The 21,778-nt window shown below is 46.5% G+C and overlaps 1 protein-coding gene across 2 annotated transcripts in view; it reads right to left on the bottom strand.

Moving 5' to 3' along the window:
* Positions 1–21,778, bottom strand: part of Ddx27 (DEAD-box helicase 27) — a 28,650-nt gene that overhangs the window by 6,373 nt on the left and 499 nt on the right. For both annotated transcript variants that reach the window (XR_003849812.1, XM_008834851.2), the window contains exons 2-14: positions 17,557–17,703; positions 15,283–15,342; positions 14,893–15,052; positions 14,322–14,365; positions 14,124–14,210; positions 12,553–12,658; positions 9,494–9,667; positions 7,533–7,683; positions 5,748–5,847; positions 5,489–5,630; positions 4,637–4,790; positions 3,057–3,138; positions 2,790–2,967 (exon numbers count right to left, since the gene is read on the bottom strand). Coding sequence is in view for 1 of the 2 variants with exons in the window: in XM_008834851.2 (XP_008833073.1) it covers positions 2,790–2,967; positions 3,057–3,138; positions 4,637–4,790; positions 5,489–5,630; positions 5,748–5,847; positions 7,533–7,683; positions 9,494–9,667; positions 12,553–12,658; positions 14,124–14,210; positions 14,322–14,365; positions 14,893–15,052; positions 15,283–15,342; positions 17,557–17,703 (1,585 nt within the window). In the remaining variant the exon portion in view is untranslated. The remainder of the gene's footprint in view (positions 1–2,789; positions 2,968–3,056; positions 3,139–4,636; positions 4,791–5,488; positions 5,631–5,747; positions 5,848–7,532; positions 7,684–9,493; positions 9,668–12,552; positions 12,659–14,123; positions 14,211–14,321; positions 14,366–14,892; positions 15,053–15,282; positions 15,343–17,556; positions 17,704–21,778) is intronic.

Raw genomic sequence — 21,778 nt, 5'->3', positions numbered from 1 at the left:
CAAGGGAGCCGGGTGTGGTGGCGCTTGCCTGTAATCCCAGCACTCGGGAGGCAGAGGCAGGTGGATCTCTGTGAGTTCGAGGCTACCCTGGTCTACAAAGTGAGTTCCAGGCCAGCTGGGGCTACAGGGAGACCGTCTCAAAAAGACAAAAAAAACCCAAAACAAAACAAGGGCTGGAAAGGTGGCCTAGTGGGTAAAGTGTTTGCCATACAAATATGGAGACCTTGAGTTTGGATCCCTAGGACCTATGCCTACTGCCAGGCCCAGAAGTACACATCTGTAATCCCAATGCTACTTACTTCAGCCAGATGGGAGGTGGAAACAGGAGAACCCCAGAAGCTCTCGGATACCCTGGCATACACAGCGGGGAGGGGGAGGAAACACCTGTCTCAAGGTAGAAATTGAGGACTGACACCTAAAGTTGTCCTCTGACCTAAGACACACATGACACACAATACACATGCGTCACTTACATACACATCATCCACACACAAACACGAAGATTAAAGCACATAAACGACAATAACAACAAACCCTTACAACCATCCCCCTATGGATCCTGTTGCTCTCAGTATCAATTCCAAATGCTCAGAGTGGCCCCGTCTACGTCTGATGAGCTAGCTTCCTCTGCCCTGGCCACAACCTTCCTTCCTTTCACTCACACATCAAATTTGCTCCTGCTCAGAGCCTCTGCTGTCTGTGCTCTCTCACAGCCCTCCTTATTCCTTATTCTTTTTAATATTTTATTTTTAAATTTTTTTTATGTGTATGTGTGTATTGCCTGCATGTAAGTGCACCCGTGTCATGCAATGCCTGTGGAGGACATAAGAGGCTGTCGGATTCCCTGGAACTGGAGTTATGGACAGTTGTTAGCTGCCATGTGGGTGCTGGGATTCGAACCCAGGTTTTCTGAAAGAACAACCAGTGTTCTTAACCACTGAGCCATCTCTCCAGCCCTAGCCCTCCTTATTCTTATCATCCAGGACCCAGCTCAACACCAGCTGCTTAGAACCTTTCCTCAACAGCATTTTTTTGGGGGGGAGGCGGAGTTATGACAGGGTATCATGTATCCAAGGCTGACTCTTACTACATGGTGGAGAATGGTCTTGAACTCCTGACCCTTCTGCTTCCACCTCCCAAGTACTATGATTATAGACACGAACCACCACACTTGGCTCTGAACAGCTTTTCTAAATCAGGACTTCTCCTGTCACTCTCAAATATGTCTGGCATTAGCTTAGTATCTCTCATACCACAGTGCCAGCAGCTTTGTTCCCTGCTCTATCTCCAACAGAGCACTGGACCTGGGCACACAGCAGCACTCGATAAGAGCTGCTTACTGACCAACAAGATGAAATGGAAATAGGAAAAAAATGACATCTAGGAATGGAAGAAAGTCTGAAAGGCTATGTACCCAAATGCTCAGTGATAAGCACTTTGATTACTGAATTACATTTTTACTTATCTATTAACTTCCAACGAGTAACATTCAATTTTGCAACATTAAGAAAAGTAAGCATGGGTCTGGGGTGATGGCTCAGTCAGTAAAGTGCTTGTCTTGCAAGCATGAGGACTTGAGATCAATCCCTCAGACCCCACATTCAAAAAGAAAAAGCCAGGTGTGATGGTGCACACTTGTAATCCCAGTGCTAAAGGAGGCAGAGATGGGCACTGGAGCTCACTGGCCAGCCAGGCTGATCAACTTGAGCTCCAGGACAATGAGGAAAACAAAATGGACAGCACCTGAGGGATGACAGCTAAGGATGTCCCATGACCTTCACTCACCCGCCCACAGACGAAAGAGAGCCAGCCAGGGGTGGCAGTGTGTACCTGTAATCCCCTAGCACTTAGAAAGAAGGAAAATCAGGAGATCAAGCCTAGTCTTGGCTACACAGTGAGTATGACATAGGCCAGGTCAATACAATAAGGCCCCGTCTCAAAAGAACACACCTTTAATGCTAGCACTCAGGAAGCAGAGGCAGGTGGATCTCCATCAGATAGAAGCCAGCCCAGTCTATACAGTTAGTTCCAGCTGGGGCTACAGGGAGACTCTGTCTCAAAAGAAGAAAAAACAGGGACTGGAGAGATGGCTCAGTGGTTAAGAGCACTGGCTGCTCTGCAGAGGACCTGGGTTCAATTTCTAACACCCACATGGTGGCTAACAACTGTCCATAACTCCAGTTTCAGGGGATCTAACACCCTCTTCTGACCTCCTTGGGCACTGCATGACACAGGTGCACTTACACACATGAAGGCAGTACACTCATACACATAAAATAAAAATAGAGCCAGTTCAAAGCCAGTCTGGGCAACTTAAGGAGACCCCCTCTCAAAAAATAAAAAATGGACTGGGTATAAAGTTCAGCAGTAGAGAGCTTACCTAGTATACACAAGGCCCTAAGTTCCATCCCAGTATGTCTAACAAAAAAAAAAGGTGGGGGGTGGTGAGGGAAGTAGTAGTTCATACCTTTCATCCTAGCATTCAGAAGGCTAAGGCAGGAGGATTGCCAAGCTCAGACCAGCCTGGGCTACATAATGAGTTCAAGGCCAGTGTGAGCTACTGTGTCTTCCAAGAGACCTTCGCCAAGAAGAGCTCCTTTGAGCTGGACCTGTATTTATCATGCTCTCCCCACCCCGCTGCTCACAGAGAAGCCTGAAGCCAGGGAGCTGAGAGGAGGCCTGCCCAGGGTACTCAAGCTAGGCTGCCTGCACAGCACTGCTCCTGGCATCATCCTCTACCTCTGCCTCCCACCTGGACATCCAATGCTGCTACACCAGTGCCTGCTCACCCTGGGGAAGGATCCGGGCCTTCACTGGGGCCTTGGCTGCCTTCACAATCTCCTTTAGCATTTTCCGCTCCTCTTCTCCCACCAGAGACACAGAGCGCCCAGCCCTGCCAGCACGCGCAGTTCGACCCACCCGGTGCACATAGTGTTTGACAGTGTTGGGCATCGTGAAGTTGATCACCTGAAGTTCAGAGCCCAGTATCAGTGAGGTGAAGTGGGCAGGCACAGGGAAGCCAAAGAACTCCCAACAGCAAGGAAGGACCCACTCACTGTTTTGACTCCTTCAATATCAAGTCCACGGGCTGCCACATCTGTGGCCACAAGGATGTCAATCTGTTCATCCTTAAAGCGCCTAGAAAGAGCCACAGAGTAAATGTTAATTCAACTATCCCAGCCCAACATTGCTTCCCAGGAGCCCGAGTCAGCAGAGGAAAGTGTGACATTAAGTTACCACTAATCTCAGAGTCTAGCAGCAGAGTATGGCTCATCAAAGTGGGACACATTTTATTTATTAGGAGAAAGCTGGGGCTGGAGAGATGGCTCAGCAGTTAAGAGCACTGAGTGCTCTTGCAAAAGACCTGCGTTTGATTCCCAGCACCCACATGGCAGCTATCAACGATCTGTAATTCCAGTTCCAGGGAATCCGACGCTCTCTTCTGACCTCTGTGAGCACTACATGACACAGGTGCACTTATATACATGCAGGCAATACACTCCACATAAAATAAAAAAATAAAAATATAATAAATACTAAAGGGGAAAAAAGTAAAAGAGAAAGCTGAGAACAGAAGCCAGGGTTTTGTGCAAGCACTTTATCACTGAGCCACACCCTTCTAAACCATCTAAATGTCAGTCATCTGTACACTCAGCTTTAACCAGCCCATTACCTCTAGAACACATGAAATCTGCTGTATACTATGTCAAGCAATAATCCCCAGACTGAGTCTGGGACAGCTTAACTAGACCACAGCAAAGAGCAGAAGCCAGAGCCTGTGTCCAGATCAGCCTCACTTCACATACACCTCTCAGCCCTGGGATGGATGGGGGCAGGGGTAATGGGGCATTCTGAACGGATACTTTCTCACAGCTTTTCTCTGCTCTGTGAGATGTAATGACAAATCCCACAGAAATCACCAGCTAAGTGGCTGCCAGAGCAGATGCTTATGAAATGGCTGCTGACGTTGGGTTTGAATCTTAATTTAATTGACCTGGGCATGTGAGTTGCTATGAGAAAGCTAAAGACAGACTATGTGTCTGTTTCCTGATGTGGATCCACTTAGCAGGTCCAGAGAGAGAAGACCCTGGGGTATAAGGGATACCAGGCAGAGCTCTAACTAAATGCACCTAAGATACAGCTGTACAGTACTCAGACTGAAACAAATGTTTATTTTTTTTATATTTATTATTTTTATTTTATGTGTATGAATGTACTGCCCGCATGTGTGTAAGTGCACCCATGTCATACAAAGCCCAAGGATCTCAGAAGGCATCAGATCCCCTGGAATTGCAGTTACAGATGGTTGTTAGTAGACATATGGGTGCTGGGAATTGAACCTGGGTCCTCTGCAAGAGCAGTAAGTGCTCTTAACTACTGAGCCATCTCTCCAGCCCCCACAAGTAAGTTTTCTAAGACAAGGTCTCACTTAGTAATTCTCCCAGTTCAGTCTCCTAAGCAGCTGGGACTATAGGTGCAGTGGCACACACAGGCTCAGGTCAAATGTTAAAGTGGGGAACCGTGCTATTTGTGTGCCCTGCTACTGTTCTAACATAACCCTCAGGGTCCTATTTTCCCTCTGTCAAGTAAGGAGAGCCCAGGATCTGCTCAAGCAGGTAGCTACCCTGAACATTACCGGAGGGCCTCCAGCCGCTGCGTCTGTGACAAGTTGCCATGGAGCTCACCCACCTGCAGCCCCAGCAGCCCCAAGAGGATATGCATGCGGTGGGCTTGTTTCTTGGTCTGAGTGAACAGCATCACATGGTCAGTGAAGGTTCTTGTCAGGAGAGCTAGAGGGAAAAAGAGTGAGTCAGCAATGGACAGGCAGGTCTTTACATGCCAGGGCAAAGACAGAGAAGTGAACTCCCGAGTGCAGTCAACAGGGCTGGGGAGAATTCAAGGTGCAGAGCTGGCCTCTGTGCAGAGGTAACTGAGGCTAGATGACAAGCAGTCTATCCAGGAAGACTGAAGGGAAGCATCCAGACCAAAGAAAAGACAATGTGCAGTCACCCAGGCAGGAACAATCTTGGGGTGAGGCGTGGAGGCAGGCAAAGGAGGCTGGAACTATGTCTCAACAGCTGAGGTCTCCAGGCAGGAAATGGCCAGGTCCCAGGGGTCCTGAGGACTCCCTAGGAGGGTTGGAATGGAAGTAACTACAGCAAATTCTCTTTAGGAAAGAAATGATCTGTGGGTTAAGAGTAAGGCAGGCCAAACAAACAAGAAGAGTAAGGAAGGGGCTGAAGTAACAGCCCAGACAGACAGTCAGTCTGTACCATGACTAAGCATCAGGTGCTGAATGGTTAGAGAGTCTAGACGACAAAAAGGACTGGCAGTCAGGAGGAAGATGGGGCAGTATCAGGGTTCATGGAGAAAGTCCTAGAGTGGATGACAGTGGCTAAGGTAGGGGAGAATGGAGGAGGCTGGAGGGCAACAACCAAGTGCTTGAGTGCAGACACCCACCCTGCCCAATCTTGCCCTGGGCCTTCACCTGCCACAATGGCTTCTCGATCCCCTTCCCGGTTAGGCCGGATCCGTATGAACTCTTGCCGCAGGAATGGAGCCACATCTGTGTTACTGTTCACAAATATCCGGACAGGATTCTTCAAGGAGACTGAAGCCAGATCTTTCACCTGCCAAGCACAGGGCCAGGGCTGCTCAACACTGCAAGGTGGAGAATGAGGCCACAGGGCTTGCCCAGGCAACCCTCAAATCCAGCAGGGGCTCTCTGCATGCCTGTGGGCACCCACCTCATCCGTCATGGTGGCCGAGAAGAGCATGGTCTGGCGGTGGTGGGAGCACATTCGGATGATCTCCTTCATCTGCTCCTCAAAGTACTCATCTAGCATCCTGAGAGAAGCAGGGGAAGGACGTGCTAAGGAGCAGCTCTTCTGTCATAGTGGGGATCAGAGGGTACCACATAGGCCAAGGTTGTATTTAGACGAATCTGTTCTATCCTATGATGATTACTGTTGTTACCTTATCCTTTCACCAAGATTCTCCAAGCATCAGTACTAAGCCACACTGACTTTGCCTTGTCACTGATTTCATGACACATCATCCTTAAATCTCAGCACACACCTCTGAAGAACCACGCCCTGATTCTACATAACCAAGCTCCTGTGTTGCAACTGGTGATCATGTTTATCTCCATCAAGAAAGTTGTTTAAGTTGTGTTGTCACTCTGGATTTGTCTAGTTGTCTCCTGGTGACTAGATCAATAAGGCATCCTTGGGACAAGGCTGCTGGGTGAAGTCATGCCCTTCACTCTCACTCAGGCAGAAACTGAAGCAGGCTTAAGGAGATGGAGCCGGGCTGAGGAAACAGCCAGGCAGAGTTTCACAGTAGGGGTGATGACAGGATTTACCAATGGGTACATCAGAGGTATGAAAAGACACTAAGAATTAATACCTGAACTACTGCAAAGTCTACGTTGCCATCTGTTGAGCTGGGGAGAGAGAGGCGATCCTTACCATGCTCTGGGCTTATCTGTGAACTCCTTCCTACCTGACCTCTACCATCAGTCACATTACTGGCTCAGTCATGAAGGAAAGAAGTGATCAAATGGACACACAGATAAAAGGAATACAAGGAGAGGGAAGAGAGGCAGCCCCATAGGTCCTGGGAACTGTCTGTGGAAGACACAGTGCAGCCTCTACGTTCCTCTCCCTGGTGTATCTTGTCATGAAGTAGGTTTATTCCTGTCTCCATGTACAGACAAGAAAAGGATTCAGAGCCGGAAAGATGGTTCAGCAATTTAGAGCATTTCTGCTCTTGCAGAAGACCTAGGTTTCCTTCCCAGCATCCACATGGCAGCTAACAACTATCCCTAACTCCAGTTCCAGGAGCTCTGATGCCTTCTTCTGGCACACATACATGCAGGCAAAACACTAATACACAATAAATATTTTTAAAAAGAAAAAAAGAATTTGTTTTGAGACTCTCAGTAACATTTTCAAATCTCAGGAACTGGTAGAGCCCACCAGTTTTTTTTATTTTTATTTTTTTAGGGGTTGGAGGTTACAGGGTTGCAACTGTAGCACAGGCTGGTCTAGAATTCACTATGTAGCCTGAGCTGGACTCAAACTCTTAGTCATCTTCCTGCCTCAGTCTCCAAAAAGCTGGGATTACAGGAGTGCACTACTATGCTTGGCTTGACCTCTCCTACCTCTTAACCATCTCACTGCAGAAAAAGGAAGCAGGAAAACGGGGCTGGAGAGATAGCTCAGAGGTTAAGATCATTACATGCTCTTGCAGAAGACCCAGGTTTGAATCCCAGCACGCACATGGCAGCTAACAACCATCCATAACTCAAGTTCTAATGTATCTGACACCCTCTTCTGTCCTCCATGGGCATTGCACAATACAGGCGCACTTATACACATGCAAGTATAACACTCTCATACACATAAAATAAAAATAAATAAATGAAGAAAGCAGGAAAACCTGGGTCAACTATGTTGTTATACATAGTGACCAAGAGCTTCTAGAAAACTGCAGGGTGACAACTCAGATACCCCGCTCTTCAGGCACACCTGTCGGCCTCATCCAGGATGAGCACCTCGATGCTGCTCAGGTGAAAGGAAGGGCAGTTGTGGAGGTGGTCGATGAGCCGGCCAGGGGTGGCAATGAGGATGTCTGGTGCTGCCCGAAGAGCTGCTTCCTGAGACTTCACATCCAGACCACCTGAATAAAGAAGACCCCAGCAGGAAGCCAGGCCAGCCATTAATCAGTGATCACTGAACACCTGCCACCTGCCTTGGGCTCAGGCCAAATGCAGAACAAACAGCTGGGAACAAGACCTTGGCAAAGTGGCATTTCCCAACACACTTAGATGACTTCATTATAACTGAGCTGAGGGGAGCATGCTAAAAAGCACTTCAGGAGGTCTGGAGAGGGAGCTGAGAAGACTGGTGACACCTCTGTACATGAAGACCAAGATCACTGCTGACTTCCAACTGCATACAGACTGCAAACGCACACTGGGTAACACTGTGACTTCGCCAGGGAAGGTCACCACAAAATACTTACTCACAATATGCAAAAATTCTATACTTAATTTTTTCAGTACCACAAAAAAAGTTTGCTTAATTTTGAAGTTTTCCTTTCCTTTTTGTTTTTGGTTTGAGATAGTCTCACTATATAACCCAGGTCAGCCTAAAACTTGCTATGTAGCGCAGGCCAGCCTTGAACCCCTATCTTTTCCTCCCAAGTGCTAGGATTACAGTACACCATCAAAACTAAGGGTTTTTTTTTTTTTTCTTGGTCTTTTTCTGAGACAGGGTCTCCCTGTAGCCCCAGCTGTCCTGGAACTCACTATGTAGACCAGGCTGGCCTTGAACTCAGAGAGAGCCATCTGCTTCTGCCTCCTGAGTATTGGGATTAAAGGCATGCACCGCCAGTTTTTATGATTTTTTTTTTTTTTTTGTGGTACTAGCAATCAAATCAAAGCCAGGAACCTGCACATGCTACGCAAGCACTACACCACTGAGCTACATCCCAACCTCTCAATTTTCTCATCTCAAGGTTAAGTCCTGGGACTGAGAATATAGTTCAATAGTAAAAGTGCTTGCCTAGCATGCCCTGGGTTTGATCTGCAGTAACAAAATTACAAAAAGGTTAAATCCTGCTGAGTTGGGAGCTTACAACTATAATCCCAGTATCAGGAAAGTAAGGCAGGAGGAGTGCTATTTGAGGCCAGCCTGAGCTACATAGTGAGTTCCAGGCCTACCTAGGCTACAGAGAGACATTGTTGCAAAAACAAAACAAAGCAAGTAGGTGACATAGTGGGATACACTTTTAATTCCAGCACTCTGGAGGTAGAGGCAGGCATATCTGTGAGATTGAGGGTAACCTGGTCTATGTAGTGAGTTCCAGGTCAGCTGGGACAATGGGAGAGACCCTATCTCAAAAAAAACAACAGTAACAAGAAAAAACAAGGGCTAGAGAGATGATTCAGTGGTTAAGAGTACTGGCTGTTCTTGGTGAGGACCCAGGTTCAGCTGCCAATACCCAGGCTAACAACTGCCTGTTACTCCAGTTCCAGGTGATATGACACCCTCTTGGGCCTCTGTGGGCACTGCACACACAGGTGCAGTTGCATACCAGCAGGCAAAACACTCATACAAAGAAAGTAGAAAATTTATCTAAAAAAATTCTTTAAAACAGCCAGGTGTGGTGATGCAAACCTTTAACACCAGTACTCAGAAGGCACAGGTTGGTGGATCTCTGTGAGTTCAAGGCTAGCTTGGTCTACACAGCATGTTCCAGTGTAGCCAGGGCTACATAGTAAGGCCCTGCCTCAAAATCAAAACAAAAATAGATTAAGTCTTAATGAAACCTCTCCTCCTATCCCTAGCATCTATTATAAAATCATGTCAGCTGATTGTTAGGTGGATCCAATCAGCATACAGGCCTTTCCTGACACATGGAGGGTGGGTATCCCATCATCTATCCACCGTTTCACATCTCCCAGGTTCTGGCAGCAGGGACTCACCCACAGCCAGGCAGGTAGTGATGTTGCAGAACTGGGCCAGCTGCCTGGTGACAGAGTGTACCTGGATGCCCAGCTCTCGGGTGGGAACCAGCACCAGCACACGGGTGACTGCAGCCTGGCGGGGCTTGTAGATCAGGCGCTCCAAGACGGGCAGCGCAAAGGCTGCAGTTTTACCTGGTGAGAGAGTAGCAAAGGAGGAGAGAGGAGACATTTAGGGTCTTCCGGGTTTAGGCTTTCACCCAAGCATACAAAATCTACATATCTGTTCAGAACATAAAAAATTTATTTCTCTTTCCGTGTGCCATAGTGGCACATGCCTTTAATCCCAGCACTTGGGAGGCAGAGGCAGGCGGATCTTTGTGAGTTCGAGGCCAGCTTGGTCTACATAGTGAGTTCCAGGACAGCTGGGGCTACAGGGAGACCCTGTCTCAAAAAAGACAAAAAAAAAAATTATTTCCCATCAAATCTTTTCTGCTTCTCAACCTTAATGTCAATGTAAACAAGAAAAAAAAGCATGAAAATAACTGGGGCCAGAAAGGTCACTCAGCAGTTAAGAGTGCTTGCTGTTCTTCTGGAGGACCTGCATTTGAGTCTCAGCACTTAGCAGGTGGTTCACAACTGCGTTTAACTCCAGCTCCAGGGGACGCCCTCTTCTGAACTCTGGGGGGGGGGGTGTACCTGCATATACATAGCATACACTCACATGGACACACATGTATACATAAATAAAAAAATAAGGGCCAGGCAGGGTGGCACATACCTTTAATCTCAGTAGGCAGAAGCAGGTGGATCTCTGTGAGCTGGAGGCTAGCAAGTTCTAGGCCAGTCAGGCTACACAGTGAGACCCTGTCTCAAACAATAGATAAAAATAAAATATTCTTAAAAAATATTATTAGTACTGATTTTTTTTAACTGTTAAAAGTTCTGTTATCTTACCCAGTACAATAAATTCTTAAAATATTTTATTTTTATTTTATGTGTATGAATGTTTTGTCTTCTATAATGTGCACTAGGGACATGCAATGCCCATGTAGATCAACAGGACACCAGATTCCCTGGAACTGGAGTTAACAACAGTTGTTAGCTGCCATGTGGGTCCTGGGTACCAAACGCAGGTTCTCTGTTAGAATAATCAGTGCTCTTACCCACAGAGCCATCATCCCAGCCCACAGTAAATATTTTAATTTTTTTCAGACAGTCTCCCTGTAGCCCCAGGTGGCCTGACCAGGCTGGTCTCATACAGAGATCTGCCTGCCTCTGCCTTCAGAGTGCTGGGATTAAAGGTGTATACCGCCACACCCAGCTACAGTAAATTTTTTTTAAGATTTCTTTTTAAAAATGTGTATGAGTGTATGTGTACCACACACATGTCTCGGGGTCCAGAAAAGGGTGTCTGATCTTCTGGAACTGGAGTTTTAGACAGTTGTGAGCTGCTATGTGGGTGCGAGGAACTGAACTCAGGTTCTTTGGAAAAACAGCAAGTGTTCTTACTGAATCATTTCTCCAGGACCCTAAAAAAAGTTGTTTTTTTTTTAAATGGCCAGTGAAATGGCTCATGGGATAAAGGTTTGCCACCAAGCATCTGATATCTAGAAACCTCATAAAGTGGAAGGAGAGAAATGACTCCCCCAAATTGTCCTCTGACCTCCACATGCACACCATAGCATACACACACCTCCCCATCATACATATAAACACACAATTTAAAAACAAAAAAAAAACACCAACTTCAACCAACCAGAGGTAAACTGTGTGTGCATCTGTGCGATAGACCAAATACATAGTCTCATGCAGCAAGGCAAGTACTCTACCACTGGACTACAACACAGCTGAGACAGATGAACAAGAGTGTGTATATTTACCAATCTTTTTTATATGAACAGATAGAAAAAGAAATATTCACAATATCCAAGATATGAAATCAACCCAGATGCCTATCAATATATAAATAGATAAAGAAAATGTAGTATATATGTACAATGGAATATTATTCAATCATAAAAAATAGAAGCCAGGCAGGGTGACTCACACCTATAATTCCAGCATGTGGGAGGTAGAAGCAGGAGGATCAGGTTTTGCTCAAGGCAAACCTGACCTAAATGAGAATGGAATTCTGTCATTCGTAAGAAAATGGAACTGGCATATTTCATGCTAAGCACTCTACCAACTAAGTTACATCCCCAGCCTGTACATGGGGTCATCACAGCATTTTGAGGGTTGGATTGTTCGTTATGTGTCTCATACAAATCCCTGCTATGGCTGTAGGGAGCCAGAACAAAGAGGGGACCTGCTGGGGCCAAGATGGACACCTGGTCTCCCCACACCTCTGCCCCCTCAATTCCCCCAGCCTCCTGGACTTAGGGCCCAGGCTGTGGGGACTACTGCATCTCCTATAGGTCACTGCTCGCAACTGAAAACTCTTCCTGTCTTGCCCAAATTCCTTCCAGCTACCGTCCCCCCAACATACACACCAGGGGTACCAGAAGGAAGATTTTCTTTTTCTTTTTTGAGACAAGGTCTAACTGTGCAGCAGCCTGGCTAGCCTGAAACTTGCTATGTAGACCAAACTGGACTGGAACTCAGAGAGCCAACCTGCCTCTATCTCCCTAGTACTGGGATTAAAGGTGTGCACCACCACGTCCAGCAAAACCCAACATGCTATAATATGTTGCTATGAAGACAAATTGGCATCCCCCAAATTTCCAACACCATAAAACCACCAATCAAGAGCCAGGGATGGTGGTGCATGCCTTTAATGCAAGCGCTCAGGAGGCAGAGGCAGGTGGATCTCTGTGAGTTCAAGGCCAGCCTGGTCTACTTAGTGAGTTCTAGGCCAGCTGGGGCTACAGGGAACCCTGTCTCAAAAACCCCCCCCCCCCAAAAAAAAAAAAAAAACAATCAAATACAAATTTCTGTAGACTTTTTGAGACAGGGTCTTTTTATATAGCCTAGTCTGGCCAGAAACTTGCAGTCCTTTTGCCTCAGAGCTGTAACTACCACACCTGGTTGTGTAAACATTTTCTACAGTTCAAATATCCTTGCTCTGCCCATCCTTTCACCTGTCCCAGTGGCTGCACAGGCGCAGATGTCCTTTCCCAGCAGACCCACAGGAATGCATGCCTTCTGGATCGGGGTAGGTTGCTTGAATCCCATAGCTGTAATGGCCTAACAAGAAAAGACATGGTCAGACAGGGCAGGTGGGCAGGGGGCAGTCACAGCAACCCCTCCCCCCAAGGCACAAACCGAGTGCCTTTCTGACAGTGCCGAGGATAGCAGGGAACAAAAAGGAAGGGATGGCCTTGCCCTGGGAGATCTGGTGGAAGAAACAAACCAGGAGACAAACACACGTCCTACAGAGAGAAATGCTATGGACAAAAATGTGCCCGTCAGGGCTGGAGAGATGGCTCTGTGGTTGAGAACACTGGCTGTTCTTGCAGAAGACACAGGTTTGCATCCCAGCACCCACATGGCAGCTAACAACTGTCCATAACTCCAGTTCCAAGGGATCCGACGGTCTCTTCTGTCCTCTGCGGGCATTGCACAACAGGGGTCCACTTACCTACATGGAGGCAATACACGCATACACATAAAGTAAAATAATAAATTATATATATATATATATATATATTTAAAAATGTGCCAGTAAAGACAGCTGGAGATAACCAAGGACAGGAAATGAACAGGGATGGAGTGGGAGTGCAAGTCACAAGGCTGTCTGGGAAGGGCTAGCTGAACCCTGAAAGGGATGAAGGAGCACCCCAAAAGACTTCTAGAAGAGTAGTCTTTCAAGCAGAGGGAATGGCAATTGTAAAAGGCCCTGAAGAAGACGATACCTGGTCCTAGGGCCAAGGCAGAAAAGGGTTAAAACTGTCATCAAAAGGGAACAGAAGAACTGTATAAGCCATTGTAAAAACTGTTTTTTTTATCTCAAGTGACAGTGGGCACCACGAGGGCCAGGTGAAACTTATTGCTCAAGGGCAATAAGTTCTCTGTCAGCTGAGCAGACAATAGCATTGAGGGTGTCAAAGAGGAACACAATAAGTCCAGGTGGAGTTTGCTGCAACAATTAACCAATGTTGGTAGGTTGTGGGAGTGCACACCTGTAACTGAGGCATGTGGGAGATGGAGGCAGGAAGATCAAGAGTTCAAGGCCAGATTCTGCTAAATTGTGAATTCAAAGTAAGCCTGGGCATGCCCTGTGTAAAACAAACAGGCTGGGCAAGGCGTGGTGTTGCACACCTTTAATCCCAACACTCGGGAGGCAGAGGCAGGCAGATCTCTGAGATTTCAAGGCCAGCCTGGTCTACATAGTAAGTTCCAGGACAGCTGGGGCTACAGGGAGACCCTGTTTCAAAAAGATAAACAAACAAACAAAAAAAACCCCCAACCAAACAGGCTGAAGAAATGACTCAGTGGTTATCAAAACTGTTTGCTGCTCTTGCAGAGGATCCAAGTTTATTTCTCAGAACCCACATTGAGCAGCTCACAACTGCCTGTAATTCCAGCTCTAGGGGATCAATGCCTTCTTCTGGCTTCTAAAGACACCAAGGCATGCATACAGTATATCTCTAAAAAGAAAATCAATCCACCAATCAAAAAAGAACCCGCCCATGTTGCCCAAAGCCACTACCTTCAGGAGTGGCCGAGATAGGTTCATGTCCTGGAAGGAGAGGTTTTTGTCATACTCAGATGCATCTTCAAAGAATCCCCCTGCTTCCTGCACCAGATCAGAAGACAGAGAAAGATAATTCAGCAAAGAAAACCAGACAAGAACATTCTTTCAGGTTGTCAAAGCGAGTGGCACACCAGCCTCCACACCCAGGCTCACCTGGCCCTTCTTCCTCCTCTTCCGCTCCTTTACTTTCAGTGTATCTACAGAAAAAAGCAGTGTGGATGACCATGGTCCTTCTCACCTAGCACCCCCCTTTGCTCCATCTGTCCTCGGTACTGTCTGTGGACTACTGAGTCCATTAACCTCCAGGAGGGCTGCTGTCCCCAGCCTCTTTTCATAGACAAGGACACTGGGAGGTCATGTAGTGAAGCAACTCCACTGAAGTCAGAAAGTTAGGAAGGCAACTGGACAAGCACAGTGTAGACAGCAGGCTCTCAACAGACATTTTATTATTTTTTACCAAAAATGCTTACTGAACCCTTACTACATGGGTGAATCCAATGCACATATGGCACCCCAAGTAAGAGTCATGGGGGGGTGATACCTGCACAGGGTTGAAAATGGGGAGAGAGGAAGCTGCCTGCAAAGTAATAGCACCTGACACAACAGCAGGTGAAGAGAGAAGCTAACAAACACATCAAGAGCACAGACTACCTAGAAAGCCAAGGCACATGCATCCCACCTGCCTCCTGCCCTCATTTGCAACTTCCAGCGTAGAGCCGTCTACCTGCTCTGGTGAGGATCTCCTCCTCTTCAGAGGCGTAGTCAGTCTCAGAGTCTTCATCCGCAGAGCCTGCCTCACTCCCTCCCAGATCCTCCTGCTCTCCTGGGTTACAGCCTGTCCTGCCTTCTTTCTCTTCCACCTTCCCAGACTTGGCTTCCTTATCCTGGGAAAAAAGTAAAATAAAGCAAGAGTGACTACAAATGCCAGGAATTTGAGAATCCAAGAGGAGCAACAGCAGAACAGAGGCTACATGGCATGGAAGTAAACACAAGTACCAAGCACCCAGTTGGGAATGCTTGTTCCTCCAGCTCCCCATCAGACATGGACAGAAAGAACCAGGCCATGAGATACAGCTGAGGGCATCTACCACCAGTGGCTGAGTTTGCACCTCACCTCTGCTCTCCTCTTCTTCCGCACTTTCTCAATCTTCTCATCCAGGGTAGTGGCTGCCCTCTGCAGGTAAAAATCAAGACGGAAAAAGTAGATTCATATGTAGAAAGGACACTAGCAAAGGGCTGGGTCTCAATCGTTAATATGGAAAAGGCTCATCTGAGCTAGGCATCACGGCTCACACCTACAATCTAGCACTTGGAGGCTGAGGCAGGAGGCCATGAATTCAAAGTCAGCCTGAGTTACACAGTGAATACAGGCCAACAATGAACTACAGAGTAAGATCTTGTCTTACAACAAGTAAGAAAGGCTGTGAATGGTAGCTCTCACATAATCCTAACAGGAAGAAGCAGGAGGGTTGTTGCAAATTCAAGGCCAGCCTGGTCTACCTAACAAGTTCCAGGATAGCCTAGGGCTACAGAATGAGACCCTGTCTCCAAAAACCAACAACCACACAAAAAAGGGTTTAATGTTAGAAAAGTTAATCAATCTGTAAATTATTAACAACCAAAAGAAAACAGTATCAAATACATAGCCTATGTGTTAATAAATAGAAACTAGATCACCAAAAACCAATATAAACAGACACATTTTGTTTTTAAAGGTTTTATTTAGAGTCAGAAGTGGTGGCATACACCTTTAACCCCAGCACTCAGGAGGTGAAGACAGAGGCAGGCGTTATCTCTATGAGATCAAACCAACCTGGACTACATAGCAAGTTCCAGACCAGCTGGGGCTACAGAAAGATCCAATCTCAAAAAATAAAATTTATTTAACAGGGGAGAGGGCTGTCTCAAAAGTTAAGAGCACTTACTGCTCTTCCAGAGGACCCGAGTTTGGTTCCTGCACCCATATCTGGTATCTCATAACTGCCTGTAACTCCAGCTCCAGGGGGTCCTCCATCCTCTTCTGTCCTCCATGGGTACCTGCACACACACAGATTTACTTTATTTTTCTTACTTGTGTGTGTGTGCACGCTGTCTGAGTATATGAGCATGCTGTGTAGGTGCCAGCAGAGGCCATAAAATGGGATTAGGTCCCTTAGAGCTGGAGTTTTGAGTATCTGTGAGCCTCCCAACATTGTGCTGGGTTCTGAACCCAGGTCCTCATGATTAAGCAGCAAGTGCTCTTAACTGCAGAGCCATTTCTCCAGTCCCAGATGCATTTTAAAACATATAAAAGCCAAGGTGGTCGCACGAGCCTGTAATTTCAGCATTTAGGGAATAAATGCAGGAGTTCAAAGTCACCCTTGGCTGCTTGGTGAGTGAGGCCAGCCTGGGCTGCATGGACACCTCGTCTTAAAAATCCTCTCCGGATGATCTTGAAGAAGGAATGCTCTTCTAGCTTATTTCAGGATCAAAAGTACATTATGCTGCTGGGTGTGGTGGCGCACACCTTTAATCCCAGCACTCAGGAGGCAGAGGCAGGCAGATCTCTGTGAGTTCAAAGCCAACCTCAAGGCCAGCCTGGTCCACATAGTGAGTTCCAGGACAGCTGGGGCTATAGGGAGACCCCGTCTCAAAAAGATCCCCCCCCCCAAAAGTGCATGTTTTGGGTATTATTTTTTTTTATATTTTATTTATTTTATGTGTATGAATATATTAACTGCATGTGTGTTAAGTGCACCCGTGTCATCCAGTGCCCTTGGAGGTCAGAAGAGGGCATTGGATCTCCTGGAACTGGAGTTACAGACAGTTGTTAGGTGCCATGTGGGTGCTGGGATTTGAACCCGGGTCCTCTGTAAGAGCAGCCAGTGCTTTTAACTGCTGTGACATCTCTTCAGCCCTGGCAGCTGTGTTCTTAGTTGCTAGGCTCTGTTTCTGGGCCCTGTATACTGCTGTTCTTGTCATGTGCCGTCACTGTTCATGATCCCTACCACTCCTGCCACCACTGTCATTTTCATCCTGTTTGCCAGGACCCCATGCTTTCTGTGCATCTGATTAACAAACTAAAAAATGTAGCACAGTTACTTTCCATTGCCTGTGCTTCAAAGAAAGAGTCATCTATAAACAAAAAACATTTCTGACTATAGTCTACAATAAATCTCCTTTGCAGTGATTTACTGTAATACATTCTTGGGTATTAATCAGAACTATGGGTTACTTTTGAGCTCTCCTACTAAGCCTATAAAACCTACACCACCCATTTTCAAAAGGACTTCCATAGCTGCTGAACGTAAGATGAAGGTAAGAGGCCATGAGATAAGGGTTAGTTCTGACATCCACTGTCCAATCCTAACAGCCCACCACCTGTACTGTCCACCCCTGTCAGTCTCACCTTCTTCCTGAGCTGGCTCATAACATCAGCCAGGGCCCAGCTGCCATCATACATGCCCTCCTTTTCAGTAAATACGAAGTCAGGGTTGAAATCAGCACTGCAGTTCTTCTGAAAGGCTTTCTGCTTGCGGCCCAGTACAATGGGCTCCTGCAAAAAGGTGAGGTTAAGTGTGACTACGGGGCTGGGGTAGAGCAACAGCAGAAGAAGAAAGGAGGGTGCCTGATGAGAGAAATCCACACCTGGGTTCATGGATCCTGAGAAACAGTTTGCCTAACAAGGCCCTAGATTTAACCCTCAGCACCACAAAAATACAAGAGAAACACACAAGGTGAAATGGACAGATAAAAGGAACTGATCAGTTTCCAACTGTCCTGGCAGGTTTTTAATATACCTTCTCAGTGGGCAGCCCATAGGCCATGAAGACCAAAACTGAGAAAAGTCTATAGGAAATCTGATTAACAAGCTTCACTCCAACAAGCATGGAGAAAACACTGCACCTCACAGGGCACAGTGGACCACACCAGGAATCACTTGGAACACTAAGGCAGAGAACAAGTTCAAGGCCAGACTCAATGGCTGGGTAAGATGGCTCAAGAGGGCAAAGCACTTGGCACGAGCCTTATGAACTAAAGTTCTATCCCTGGATCACACGTAAAAGTGGAAAGAAAGAACCAACTCCACAAAGTTATCCTCTGACCTCCACAAGTACATGTACACTCCATAATTATAATAAATTTTTAAAACTTTCAAAAATTTTAAAAAATTTAAATTTTTTTTTGGTCTTTTTTGAGGCAGGGCCTCCCTCTGGCCCCAGCTGGCCTGCAACTTGCTATGTAGATCAAGCTGGCCTTGAACTCACAGAGATCCCCGCCTGCCTCAAATTTACTTATTTTTATTTTGTATATGAATGTTTTGCCTGCATATATGTACATCACCATGTACATGTTATCCCCATGGAGGCCAGAAGAAAGCATTGGATCCCCGGTTACAGATGGTTGTTAGCCACCATGTGGGTTCTAGAAACTGAACCCAGCCAGGTGTAGTGACGCACATCTTCAACCCCAGCACTTGAGAGGCAGGTGGATCTCTGTGAGACGAAGGCCAGCCTGATCTACATAGCTAGTTCCAGGGCAGGTGGAACTATAGGGAGACCATGTCTCAATCCCACCCCCACCCCCACCCCTGCAAAAAAATAATCTTAAAAAAAAAAAAAATTCCATGGGCTGGGCATGTACCTTAATGATAAAGCACTTTCCTAGCAAGGTTAGGCCCCAGATTCAATCCCCACCACTGCCAGAAAAAAAGACTAATTTCATAATATATACACATATCAAATCACCTCATCATATAGCTTATATTTACAAAATTATATGAATCATACCTCAATAAAGCTGAGAGGGGAAAAAAAGGAGTAACTATTGAATACCTGAATATACCACGGTCCCATGCTGGGTGCTAAGAATGACAGCCATCTGGACACAGTCCCTGCTCTCACTCTCAAGGAGCTGAAAAAGTAATGGCTAATCATTAAATCATTACGTTTTTTTTTTCTTTTAAAGTCAGGGTCTCACTACATAGTCCAGGCTGGCTTCAAATATGTCAACGACCTACTTCAGGCTTCTAAGTGCTGGGATTTCAGGGCTGTGCCAGGGCACCCAGTGCAATCATTGCTGTGCATGAAGGTGGGAATGAGTACACTAGTGTGTTCTATATCATACATGCATATATGGAAGTATATGCACAGAGATACAAATGCACGTAGAGAGGACATTCCTTCTATTTTATAGAATGAAGTGTTACCTGATTCCAGGATCACAAAATTGGCTCACTCAATACCTATAGCCTCTAACTCAGGACACTCCTGCCTCAGACTCCTGAGTGCTAGAATTATAGCTACCACAACCCTGTCTCATTTAAGATCTTTTTTGAGGGGCTAGAGAGATGGCTCAGTGGTTAAGAGCCCTGGTTGCTATTCCAGAGGACCTGGGTTTGAATCCCAGTACCTACATGGTGGCAACAACCGTCTGCAACTCCAGTTCCAGGGGATCCAACACCCTCTTTTGACCTCCGAGGGCATTGCATGACATGGGTGCACTTACACACATGCAGGCAATACACTCATACACGTAAAATAAAAATAAGTTTAAAAAAAGATTTAGGCTGGAGAGATGGCTCAGCAGTTAAGAGCACTAATTGCTCTTGCAGGGGACCCAGGTTTGATTCCCAGCACCCATACTGGGGTTAAGAACCGTTCTTAACTCCAGTTCCAGGGAAATCCAACACCCTCTTCTGACCTCCACAGCACTGCACGACACAGTGCACTCATGTACATGCAGACAATACATTCATACACATAAAATAAAAATAATAAAATATTTATTTAAGCCGGGCGTGGTGGTACATGCCTGTAGTCCCAGCAACATGGGGGCAGAGGCAGGCAGATCTCTGTGAGTTCAAGTCCAGCCTGGTCTACATAGTGAGTTCCAGGACGGCTGGGGCTACAGGGAGACCCTGTCTCAAAAAGACAAAAAAAAAAAAAAAAAAAAAAAAAAAAAAAAAAAACTTTTTGAATAAGGATCTCCCTGTAGTCCCAGCCAGCCTAGAACTTATGTAGACCAGGCTAGTCATGATCTCAGAGCTGGGATTAAAGGTTTGGGCCATTATGTACAGCAATAGTATATACACTTATAATCCAGCACTGGAGAGGCAGAGACAGACATATCCCTAAGGGCTCCCTGGCCAGTCAGCCCAGCCTAACTGGTGAGCGCCAGGTCAATGAGATACCTTGTCTTAAAACAAGGTGGACAGTTCCTGAGGAATAACACCCAATGTTAACCTTTGACCTTCACATGTACACTCACATGTGCACATGCGTCTACATAACACACACCTACATACACTGTACCTACAGAAGCACACACTTGCGTGCGTGCATGTGTATGTGTGTGTGTGTATGCACACACAGACTCACAGCTAAGGATGGAGATGCACACATGTAATCCCAGCACTGGGGTGGATTCCTGGGACTCGCTGGTGAGTTCCTGTCCAATGAGGGACCCAGTCTTAAAAGAAGGTAGACAGTCCCAGTAACAAACCCAAGGTTGTCTCCTGGCCTCCACACATGTATGTAACACACACATATAAATGCAATAAAGCACACACACACACACACACACACACACACACACACACGCACACATCAGAAGTTCAAGTCCAGTAGGGACTACATGGCAAGTTTGACCAGTCTAACTTGGTAAGAGACTCTGACTCACCAATGACAAAAGTCTAGATATAGATTCATAAGAAGTCTCTTATCAAGACTTTGGAGGAGTTACTGCATCTCCACTTTGTAGAGGGAATAGTAGGGCACAGGTTAAGTATCTTATGAGAGATCACCTGGTAAGTGGCAGGAGGGGAAAAAAGTGATATTCTAACCTAGTCACTTAGTTTCCTGGTCAAAGCCCTGGACCCCTATTTAAAATGCATCATTCCAACAACAGATAACAGAAAACTGCTGTACTATACAGTACAAAGGGACATGGATTAATTATTTGGGGTGAAGTCTAAGGAGTCAGGAAAGTTTTCCAGATTGAAGAATGAATAGCACAGAAGCTAGAGCTGACTAAATCATCAAGACAGGGTGGAAGGAAATGTTTCAGGCAGTGAAACATAAAGAGCAGAAGGCCCTGAGCAGTCAAAGAAAAAGGTTTCCGGCCGGAGAGATGGCTCAACAGTTAAGAGCACTGATTGCTCTTACAGAGGACCCGGGTTCGATTCCCAGCACCCACAGGGCACCCACATCCATAACTCCAATTCCAGGGGATCCGACACCCTCTTCCGTCCTCCGTGGGCATTGCACGACACGGGTGCACTTACATACAGGCAGGCAATACGTGCATACACATCAAATAAATTTTTTAAAAAGGAACAGCTTCTAAGGATTGAAGTGGGACTTCAGTGCTGTCATGACAGAAGGTCTGTGAGAGTCGAGTGGAAAGGCCAGAGCCTGAAGGACTCTGAAGGCTGCAGGGGTGGGAGCCAGGGACAGTCCCCGTGGGGTTGCATGATGGAAAGATGACTGCTGAGAGGTGGGGGACACACTGGAGGACAGGGTAAAGATGGCAGATGTCCAGGTGTGACATGGCAGTGGGATAAACAGAGGACAGTGAGGATGGACAGCAGGCAGAGGACTTGGTCAGACTCCTGAGCTGGCCTGCAGGGC

Source organism: Nannospalax galili, unplaced genomic scaffold, assembly GCF_000622305.1.
Source record: "Nannospalax galili isolate Female #2095 unplaced genomic scaffold, S.galili_v1.0 scaffold1037, whole genome shotgun sequence".
Taxonomy (NCBI): domain Eukaryota; kingdom Metazoa; phylum Chordata; class Mammalia; order Rodentia; family Spalacidae; genus Nannospalax; species Nannospalax galili.
This window is presented reverse-complemented; position numbering and strand designations above follow the sequence as displayed.